Genomic DNA, 11,495 nt, shown 5'->3' with positions numbered 1-11,495 from the left:
CTCATTTAGATATCGTTTGTATGTCATATAATTGACAGAAGCAGCTCGATTCGGGCAACCAATGTCACTTTGATGTTAGAAATATAGTAGATAGATCTTATTGCGATCACAGCGGAATTGAAATAAACGTCAATTTTGATATGTCGTTTAGCTATCGATCTTTTAAAGATCTTTCCAAGATCTTAAACGTGTCTTGATCATTATTTAAATCGGGCCGTTAGATTCGGCCTCTACAAGTCAGGTGGAATTTGACTTGTTCTGAACACGACTAAGTGACCTGTTATATGACCATTACCCCTGTATCATAAGATCATGCTTTCCTTTATCGTTTGTAAAATGTAGATGCACAATGCAATAAAATAATCATAATCCAAATGTAACAGCTACACTATCTGCAATTTGTAATTGGGGGCATTTCTATTTCAGGTATTTAGGATTTTTTTAATATTATTTCTACTCAGTGTCACGAACTTTTTCCATTTTTACTGAGAAAAATAATTTGCTCATTTTTGTTTGGTCCATTTGGGTACTATTTCAATACAACCTTCTATGACGGTAACAAAGAGACAAACAAAAAATGTATAAAATTTTGGAGACACTTTTTTTTCATACTAGGATTGAAAGAGCTTGTGGTTCTGTGAGCGGAAATTATATTTGTGTTTATTTGGAAGAGACAAAATTTACCAGAGATTTGTCAAGTTACGTTTAATGATTTTACATCAACTTTAAGCAATAATTACACCTACCTGTCCACAACCATAGCCGCGAACTTCCAATCGCTGATGACCTCCGCCTCCTCGTCCGCCTTTTTCATCCTCGCTGTGATGAACTGCAGCTCCCGCAGTATAAGGTGCAGCTCCCGATGGTGGCCCACGCCCACGTCCTCCATCGTCGACGGCCGCACGAACGAGCGGCGAAAGTCGGTGCGGAAGATGGAGCATCTGGGGGAGCTTAAGAGGTCACTTATTTTTGAAGTAGGGTAGCACTATACTGGTAGTACTAGGCGGTGTAAAGAAAAACTCGTTAAGTAATTATTATGATGTGGTTGGCCGAGGTAAACACCACATGTAAAGGAAGCTAATTCGTTATTCCTGGTACGAAGACAATCTTTAAATGTTATGGATTCTTAACTACGATTATTGTAAGACTGGGGGAGTTTAATAGGTCACTCATTTTTGAAGTACTACAACAAGTAGGTGGTGAAAAGAAAAACACGTTGTGTTACAGTTAAGAGTCAGCAGCAAACTTGGTTCTCAATACAAGAGTAGTTACGCTCTCATTTTAAAACGACTAGCTGGATACATCTACGCCTGTAATTAATTTATGTAGCTTCAGATACCATAGTTAAAAAATACAGTCATTTAAGTTTTTCATACAAAATTTGTTTTTGACCTAATTCGATTGTTTTATAAGCTGGTGCTATATCAACTAATTACGGGCATAGATATACCTCATAAGATTGTATGTGCAAAGTTTTGTTACAATCCAACACGTACTTAGTTTTAAAATGAGCATGAAACTCAATTTGCACAGGAAGGTGAAATTCGGCCGACCTTGCTGCGGAATCTTGACTTAAGCAGTTATTATGGTTGGGTGAGGTAAACGCCACATCTAAAGGAAGCTAAAGTTGTTATCTCTGGTATTATTGTAAATCTTTATGCTATGGATTTTTCATGACAGTTAATGTAACAACTTTATGCAATCTTTATATTTAAAACAAAAAATATGCAAAAAACGCCTTAACTGAATTGTCCATCATCATCCTATCATTCAAAATGCGCCCATCAAGCTTTTCTTATGTTTTGCCAAATTGTCGATCTACCTTTATCGATTTACCTAGGTAAATCATACGATATAATGTATCTCCAACGGTTCGGCAACACAAACATCACGCGGTATGGCTGGTCTACTTGGTGGTCTAACATCGACTGACCGCTGACCGTAACTGTTAGTGACGTCACCATGACGTAAGCGCTCGAAATGTCTATACACTACGAAGCCGAAACGCCAAATACAAATTAGGTTCAAAACGTCAACTTACGTAGTCCTCCTGTGTCAGAAGAAAATTCGAGTGACGACCCTACCTGATGCAAAAAGTGTTATTATATGCTGACTTAGTGGCTGAACCTAACATCAGGGGAGAAAGTAAAGCTCAGAGACCCCGTTGGTTGGGCCACCTAGAGAGAATGGCTGAAGATCGGAACGTGAAAAGAGCGTACCAGGTCGCCTAGCAGGAGGACGCCCTATCGAACGCTCCAGGTATCGCTGGAGTGACATGGTGGAGGCGGATCTGTGCGAACTTAGAGTCAAAAATTTGCGAGAAGTTGCGCAGGACCGAGAAAAGTGGGTCTCTGAGCCAACGGAATAAGAGTAAGTATGTAACTAACTATAAATGATGCAAAAGGACTGAAAGCCCCTATTTTTAACCTCAAAGAGGGGTGTTCGACATTTAGAGACTTTATACATCTCTAAGTAATAATAATATTTTACTTACTATTTCTTTAAACAATAATACTGTAGTTTGCATTAATATTTTCAATGAATTATAATTAATATTTTATAATTGTTGTTGTGCTTGTTTTTGCTTGTATGTAAATTCCATGTTGCGTGTAAGAGTGCCCTTGTAGCCTATGACCTGAATAAATGTTGAAGTTGAAGTTATATGTTTGACGCCAATGTATGTCTGTCTGTGTATCTGTTTGTGGTAGCTCTCCAACGAATACATCGATTTCGATGCAGTTTTTAACGTGAAAGCGAGTTTCCTTCGGGTGGTTCTTAGCTAGGTTTGATAGAAATCGATTCTGCAGTTTGAAGATTATCGGCTCTTTTCCAAAATTAAGTAAAAGCATTTTTGGCATAAATTGTTATTGTTTTGGCATATAGCATAGGGTTTTCTTAGTTTTAATTTATAATAGTTACAGTTAAAAACCATCGTGTAATTCTATTAGGTACTAACACGTAAGGTGACTAGCAATGTCTACTTTATTGGTATTTTAACTTCGGAAAAACAATACTCTCTAAAACAATATCAACAGCCCTACCAAAACAGGTCGCACAAACAGGATACGTGTTTACTGACTTCTCTGGCTATTTGTTTTTCTTATTGGACATATTTTTGTAAGAATAATATTGGAGTTCAGAAGTCACGGCCTGGGTTGTGATTAGACTAAATTTATGAGGCTTGAACTTATGATTTGTTCCATAAGACTAGGCTAGGGTGTGTACACAAGCGAAATCCTTAGTTGTTTATATCTATTTTAGTTATAAATAGTAGTAGTATTTGTGCAGAAAATTTTACTCATATGACAGTAATTGTGTAAAACATTTGCTTCTGTTAAAGTAAAAACAAAAAAAAGCGGTGGTGGCCGAGTGGATATGACGTCCGACTTTCAATCCGGAGGTCGCGGGTTCAAACCTTGGCTCGTACCAATGAGTTTTTCGGAACTTATGTACGAAATATCATTTGATATTTACCACTAGCTTTTCGGTGAAGGAAAACATCGTGAGGAAACCTGCATACATCTGCGAAGAAATTCAAAGGTGTATGTGAAGTCCCCAATCCGCATTGGGCTAGCGTGGGGACTATAGCCCGAGCCCTCTCGCGCATGAGAGGAGGCCTGTGCCCAGCAGTGGGACGTCGTATATAGGCTGAATTATTATTTATTTATTATTATTATTAAAGTAAAAACAAGGCTGAAACAGTTATATGGGTGCAAAATTGTTGTTTAACCGCTCGAGCTAATATTGATACCCGAGCAAGTGAAAGATTCTATGAACCATGAGCAGAGCTAGTTTTGAACAGTGGAATCTTGAGCATTGCGAGGGTATCGAGGCACGAAGATTAAACAAATATTGCTACCGGGTGAAACACAAAAAAAATTCACCACACCACGAGGAAAATACTAACTGTAAACAAAATCCAAATGAATGAATGAATGATATTAAATATTTATCGCCATTGCAGAACAAAAGACAATATTTTTAAATATAAACCTTATTACCTTTGTGTTAAAATACACAAATAAATATAAGTACCAAAATCAACTAACAATCAAGAACTTGCGGGGGCAGCATGGTTCCATTTTTATTGCTTGTCACTATGCCTGTCACTTTCGCACTTGCATACTTGTTAGAACGTAACAGGCGATAAAAATGCGACCGTGCTGAAGTAAATTTTAGACTGCCATGCCAGCGCTTAGTAACCGTTTGATACGACACATAATAATGATGAGGCGAATGAAATACTTCGCTGGTACAGTTTAATGACACGAGGATTAGCAGTAATCTCCCAACTAATTACAATTTACATCAAATATTTACTAAATGTATTAGTACAGTGGAAGATTAAATGGAATAGAAACACGCTCTTCTGGTAATTATGAAGATTACCTAAGGTTGTAGTAGCACCGAAACAATTTCAAAGTTTAAATCGGATAATGGAACTAGAAAGAAACTAAGTTTTAATAATAGTCCAAGATCCCAGAGCCGCCAGACCTTACTTATTTTCTCGTGAATAAAATCTATGGGATAATATAGTGTTAGTCCCGACGGCCATTTGTCCGGTACACGGTGCTAAAGGTTGGTAAAAATATTACTAACGTTCCTTAATATTCTCATGGCTGATTTTTATGTATGTTTTAGAAAATATTGTTAAAAATTGATACTCAACATTGCCAGTCCATTTCCGCCCGCGGTAACTTTTACCAGAAGCTTTAAACTGTCAAAAAGATATTGTAACTTTACTTATATTCTCACTTGTGATTTTAATATATGATACTCAGGGAACTATTACAAACCATTTTGTAAGTAGCCAGACCAATTGGAGGGGCCCAAGCCACCCCCCAGACCCACATAAAGTTTCACACAGACACAGATATACACTTTATAATGTAATAGGAATAGTTCCCTGAGTATCATATATAAAAATCAAGAGTGAGAATATACTGCCATAACCTCTGTAAGTAATATAGCTTTTAAGTAAATTTTACTATCCATATATGGACTTCTGGGTATAAAATAAAAGTCGACGAGTAGAAAAAATATGTATCAAACTCTAATATTTACTGCACTAGTAATAAAATATTAGGGCCACTTAAAAATACCTCAGTCATGTAAATTAGGTACAGGAATTAATAGTTCAAATTATAATAATAGCTCGGTAGTTAGGCTTATGCCATAATTATGCACTGAGCCGAGCTAGATTAACTTAATGAACGCCGTTAACCGGCTTAGCCCGTATTAGCTCGATGTCACGTTTTACTAATTACCCAGGAAGCTTTATAGAAAAAGATCAGCCAGCGAGGGAGCTTGTAAAAGAAACGCTTGTTACGCATTTACTAACATATAGTTTCATATACAATTCACCTTCCTCGCGTTGTCCCGGCATTTTGCTATGGCTCATGGGAGCCTGGGGCCGCTTGGAAACTAATTCCAAGAATTGGCGTGTAGACACTTTTTTTTAACGAAAGCGACAGCCATCTGACCTTCCAACCCAGAGGGTAAACTAGGCCTTCTTGGGATTAGTCCAGTTTCCTCGCGATGTTTTCCTTCACCGAAAAGCGACTGGTAAATATCAAATGATATTTCGTAGATAAATTCCGAAAAACCCATTGGTATGAGCCGGGGTTTGAACTGCAAGTCACACGCTCGTACCGCTAGGCCACCAGCGCTTTTTTAGTTTCATATACAATTTTGCGAGCAAAAACAAGCCATGCCCACTGCACGTAAATAAAGTTATATTGTTTGAGGCTCCATAGTAGCAAGTAATGTTTATTGTGTTTTTATAATAAGAAATGCGTAATTTTTATAAGCTAGGTATTCCACTTCTACCTTTACACTATCGAATCTGTAGAACCAATTCGTAAATTCAGCCACATAAAGGTCTTCCGATTAAGGAGCCCCTTTCTTCCCAGATTTTACGACTGTTTCCATCAATACGCAAATTTAGTGTTCTATCTTCTGAACCTAGAGCGGCATTCAGTTTAAAAATCCATTTTAGTTTTGAACTAGATCTGATATTATTCTCCCTCAAACTTATCAGGTGTCGGTGGTTTCGAAGCCGGCTACATAAAACCGCAGGGTTATGTAACAATTGCGGCCATAATGTAATTATTCGCCATCAAACTGTCTTCAGTTTGGCGAAGCTTTTGTCATAAGTATTTTTACACAATATTTTTCAAAAATATACAGGCCAATAATTCGAACGTGCGCTGACATCAAACCGATAGATTGGCAAAGCTACTCTTTGCCAAGTCTATCGGTTTGATGTCCGTACAAGTATTAGAACGACCGAGACGCCCGCGCCAATGTCAGTTTTAACTGACATGATTCCATTATCATTCTAATATCAGTTTGTTATCATGATACTTTACTTAAGCTGTATATACAACGTGTTTTTTTATTATTTCCGTTATTTTAAAGGGCTCATTACTAAGCTTCAATTAAGTTACTTTCTCAAAGCCACTCTTATTAACTGAATTTCGGAGATAATCAATAATTAATTTTTATTTGATAAGTCCCCTACGAACGTGCATACTTGCGTTAGAGCCTGTTTTAAACATTGATTAGTGTTTAGTAGGAGTTTATGTACACATTTGCAGCTTAACGCAAGTATTTTCTAGAACGAGCGGTGTTCGAAATGTCATTAATATGTCATAGTTTTAAATTGTTTGGTTGTAGAATATAATTACTTCTCATGAAAATAAAAATACAATTACCTATGCCATTTAGTATCCTTATTCATACCCCGAACTTAACGGAATTAAAAAAACACGGTGGATGTCTTTAGGCCCTTTGTTGCCTGATCAGAAAGAATACTCAATTTCATTCTAAAGATCAAGATTCCATATATTTAAACTTAGAATTCTGTTCCTGTTCGAAAGTCAGTAAAAACCATTCCCAGGGCAAGTTCCCGGGAGATAGGGATCCTCATTATTTAGAAGCAGTTTCGTAAATTAAAAGCAAAAAGTCGCGGCTGTCACGTAACTTGTAAGCTTAACAAAGCTTCGAAGTTGAGTCGTTTGCCGCTGATTTAAGTCTGCCTTCCCACGGCGAGGCGTGTCTGCCTACCACAGATCACTAACTTACCATGAAACGTGTAAAAGTCCTATACAGATTTATAATCTCTGATTCGAAGTGATTTTTCCGTTTCCAAAAGCTAACACAAAAGGCCCCATATTATGTAATACATATCAGGAATGTTTTAGGCACCATAAAATGGGGCTAATTGAAAACCACGGGGCTAATTGGAAAAGAAAAATTATAAGTTTTGAACCCATATATTTCTTGTCATGGCCATGGTAGAAACGTAGATATTCGTCTGAGAATAGTCAATCTAATGTAATATTGATTAATGGGCACAATGACGCTGAGAAATTCACACACGTGCTTAATTTTTTTAAGTGCATTGTTGAAAAATCAATATAATTGAACCTCGTCCTACTTCTATTTAGATTTCAGATTTTGGTTCGTAGTAAAGGCTTTTCTAAATGTACATACCTATTAGTAGATTCACATTCTTGGGAGTTTTTTTAAACTATATGACATGGCCTTTATTTTGCAGTAGATTATGACGATTTTATAAAGTGGGGCTTTTTAAAAAAAATTTTGGGGTTGATTAGTTTCAAGTACCAAATACCCACCTTGTAAACATTTCTATGAAGGTAGGTTGTCCATGCTTTATTTTTAACAGGATAGTGCTGGAAAATACGCATAAGTATGGATGGCATTCCCAACCAAAACCTCAGCTTAAAATTATTATTTCATGTAATAAATGTTATCTGTTTTGTGTGCCTAATAAATAATAGTACATTATGATACAAGTGTGCAAAGTTGGTCACTACACACGAGGCGATATTGTGCAATAAGAAAACCGATGTGAGTAATGACCAATGTACACGCGTTTCATACGACGTTTTTCAACATACTTGCGAGGAAAAAACAAAACTGTTTTTGTCCAAACAGTAAAAGTACAATTTTAAAAATGGTGACTTACAGTTTTAACATCAAATAATTGCCACCAAAGCGTGCTGGGCTTGTAGGCACTTATTCGCCAGTTCATTGAAGTAAGCTACCAACACGTTTTCCAAGAAAGACTGGACGTTTTTGCCGATTTTCCATTGAATAAAAGTTTCATGTGCCGCCAAATATTTTTCACCCGATTTTGATGGTAAAAGGCTATCGCCTCTATTAGTATTACTGGCAGTGTCAATTTTATGTGTTCTTCATTTTCAATGCTTCAAATGACATTTCGTCAATATATAAACTAAAAACATGCAAAACTATTCAAATTTTATGACAAATACGGAAAATGGCAGGCGCGTTTTTTTACGCAAGATTCCAATGCGCGAACGAAATCGACAAACAGCCAATCGAAAAAATGTTAAAAAAGCTAATATTTTCGTATTTCTATTCGACGGATGGAGATCAAATCGTTAAAATGTGATGTTTATCCATTAATGTAATTTACGAGATAATTTAATCTATAAATTATGTTTGGTGTGATAAAACCTCTTTGAACAGTTTGAACTAACATTTGAAACCAGATAGTTGGTAAAATATTTTTTATTAGGCGACCAAATTAAGAAGGCTCCGTTTCCATGCATATTATTAGCAATCAGTTACCTTCGTAACTCAGTCGGATAATATAATGAAAAAGCACGAGTGTTATAATATACTGAAAAAGCACGCGTGTTTAATATCTAGAATTATGAGCTAAAAATCGGTGGAATAAAAACGTCGTTTTAAGCAAGTGTGTTGAAAAATAAAAATAAAATACAGTTATACGTATCATAGATGCCCTAGGGACAAAAATCTACTGTACAAAGCATTAGTTACATTTCATACTAATATGATTCTAATATTAATACAATATTGTTTTGATGTCAGGTGCACGTTAGAATTGGCCTGATAGGCTATTGTAGTGGGCATGAATATTAATTTATGGTATATGTGCAGCTCGTAACAATAGTACCTTCTTTACATGACTCAGAGCACCTGCTCGTGTTAGATATGCATTTCGTATCTTCTACCTTATCCTTCATAGGTACATAGTATGGAGTCTATACGTCTTAGTCTACGCTACCTACTTAAGTACCTGTATGTTAATTTGTGTGCTTAGTAAAATAGCTCGTTGATGAGGTTGCGTTTTAACTAAAATACGAATTGCCTCGGCGCTTTAAGCGTGATTATGCGAGTGATTTAAGACCAACTAGCTGAATAGTCTGTGTATATCAAGCTTATAAAGGTCGTATAGATGTTTCGCTAAATGCGGCTTAGCGCGGTAAGTGTTTTAATAACGCTTTTAATGTTGGTAAAATCATGGGTTTAAAGCTTTTACTCTTATTGACGATGTGTAAACTGGAAGCTTTAAGTAGAATTCAATTAAGTAGATAAGTATGAAATGTTTTTAAACAATGGGTTTTTTAGTGTGTTATGTCTATTTGATTATGGAAACAAACAGTTGCGTATAAATTTTTTGCCTTAAAGTTGGTAAAATGTTAACAACTATTTTAATCATTCCTATGTTTGGCAATCAGTCTGTGGTTAAGGTAATCAATTGGTTTACGGTCACTTTAAGGAAATTTTAAAACATCAGCAAAATGAAGTACATATTAATGGAGATACGTCTGCTTTAGCCTCTTACAAGATAGACCGACAATCTTACAAAATGGGAGGTTTACGATAGTTACCTGATGGACGCTAACATTATAGAAATATCATGGTCATTACGGATTTTGAGAGGAGTTTATATCAAACACTAGCAGTCTAGCACATTCTGACTTCGTAGATATAGGGATGTTGATTGACCACTTACTGAACATAAATATTTTAACTAATTCTGTGAAAGATCACGCCGTCCACTACTTGATGGACAATCAAGGAAAATCTCAAAGCCCTAATAAATACTTCTCTCACCAACGACAACAGGCAGTCCTGGCGCGCATGTACAATCAGCTGCAGGGATAGTTGACCCCCTTGCAAACAAATTTCTCTGCAGGGGAACACCCCTACAGCTAACTGTACATGCGCGCCAGTACTGCCTGTTGTCGTTGGTGAGAGAAGAGAAGTTATTGCCTACTAAAATGAGGAAAAGGCCAGAATAAGCCATTTATAAGCAACTTACCCTGGTCCAAGGTTCCCCGTCGATGCCGTACTGTTAGGCGCTGGCGGCCCGTGCCGGAAGTCATCGTCTATGTCCAGCACGTTGGCCAGCAGCGACTTTGACGAGCGCTCCTTCAGCTCCAGCTCACGCATCCGGTTGGAGAGCATGATGGTCTTGCGTGTAATCTTCTTGCCCGGCCTTGACATCCGCAGTATCCATGGCAGCCATTGCAGGAGCACGGATTTTATCTGGGACAAAATTGAGCTTGACGCTGTTCAACTGTCAAGGTTTATACTTGTTTCAAGAATGATCAGTGTGGCCAAATCAGTGTGCAGGTAATTTCGTACAAAGTTCAGAGAATGTTCATACAAACAGATAATGTTGTTTGAATAATTTATAGAATCATTCCGCAAACTAAACCGCCGCACTGACCTAATAATGTTGGTAACATTTCAAATATTTCTATATTCATTTCACAGATTCCACAAACGCCTTTTCAGCCTTTTAATATTTATACATCCATGTTCCCAAATAGACCAATCTATTCAAATATACAAACATATCTCGATATTCTGAAATAGCATTAGCTTTCTACTTAAAAAACCAGTACCAGAACGATTGTACTAATACCTACGCACGCAGTACTGACATAACTTACTATGAAAGGTAAATCATAAATGTCAATATTGAATGAATATTTATAGCAACACAATTTTCGTATCAATTAATAACAAAGCAAATGAAAATCCAGTCTTTGTTTTAAACCGGCAGAAGAAAGGTAATTTGATGGAGCAAACATTTTACGTAAACAAAAACAATAAACTTCAATTTGTGACATATCAAGGCGTCACCGGAAACAATTTCATTTGAAAGTCGAGTCGTTCACTCGCTCTTTGGAGCGTCCCTGTTTAAAATAAGGGAAACAATAATACAAATTTAACTGGATAGCTCCTGTTTATTTGTTTCTTCGCTAGATATAATTCGATTAAAAAAACAGCCGCTGGCTCGGTAATTATACTCAATGCGAATGGATAATGCATGTATTGGAAATGGATAAAGAATGTTATTCGCAATATTAATGACAAAGGACTGTTTTGGAAAAATATTTAATTTATTTAGGTCGCATTTGTGAACATGATATAAACATTATACTGGTTGAATCTTATCATAGAGCTTAAAATGAAAGATTAATTTTATTGCTCAAATTTTACTATTTATCATTTCATACAATTATATTTAATAATTAAATTTTTGATACTTTATTTACTCTAAAAATGGCATTACTTCCGTGATAGTTATTACCAATTTCACTTTAGCAGAATTTACAATAGGTAATAAATTATGTTGCTTATTTTAAACCATCAAAGTACAGGTATAATTATATGACATATAT

At 36.3% G+C, this 11,495-nt stretch overlaps 1 protein-coding gene across 8 annotated transcripts in view; it reads right to left on the bottom strand.

Annotated features, from left to right (window-relative positions):
- LOC133519278 (neuronal acetylcholine receptor subunit alpha-7) overlaps positions 1-11,495 on the bottom strand; it is a 185,110-nt gene that overhangs the window by 6,424 nt on the left and 167,191 nt on the right. For 5 of the 8 annotated variants that reach the window (XM_061853290.1, XM_061853297.1, XM_061853289.1 and 2 more), the window contains 2 exons: positions 10,124-10,350; positions 747-950 (listed from right to left, as the gene is read on the bottom strand). In XM_061853290.1, coding sequence (XP_061709274.1) covers positions 747-950; positions 10,124-10,350 — 431 coding nt within the window. The remainder of the gene's footprint in view (positions 1-746; positions 951-10,123; positions 10,351-11,495) is intronic. The other 3 variants (XM_061853293.1, XM_061853292.1, XM_061853294.1) reach the window with 1 other exon arrangement.

This window comes from Cydia pomonella, chromosome 6 (genome assembly GCF_033807575.1).
Source record: "Cydia pomonella isolate Wapato2018A chromosome 6, ilCydPomo1, whole genome shotgun sequence".
Taxonomy (NCBI): Eukaryota; Metazoa; Arthropoda; class Insecta; order Lepidoptera; family Tortricidae; genus Cydia; species Cydia pomonella.
This window is presented reverse-complemented; position numbering and strand designations above follow the sequence as displayed.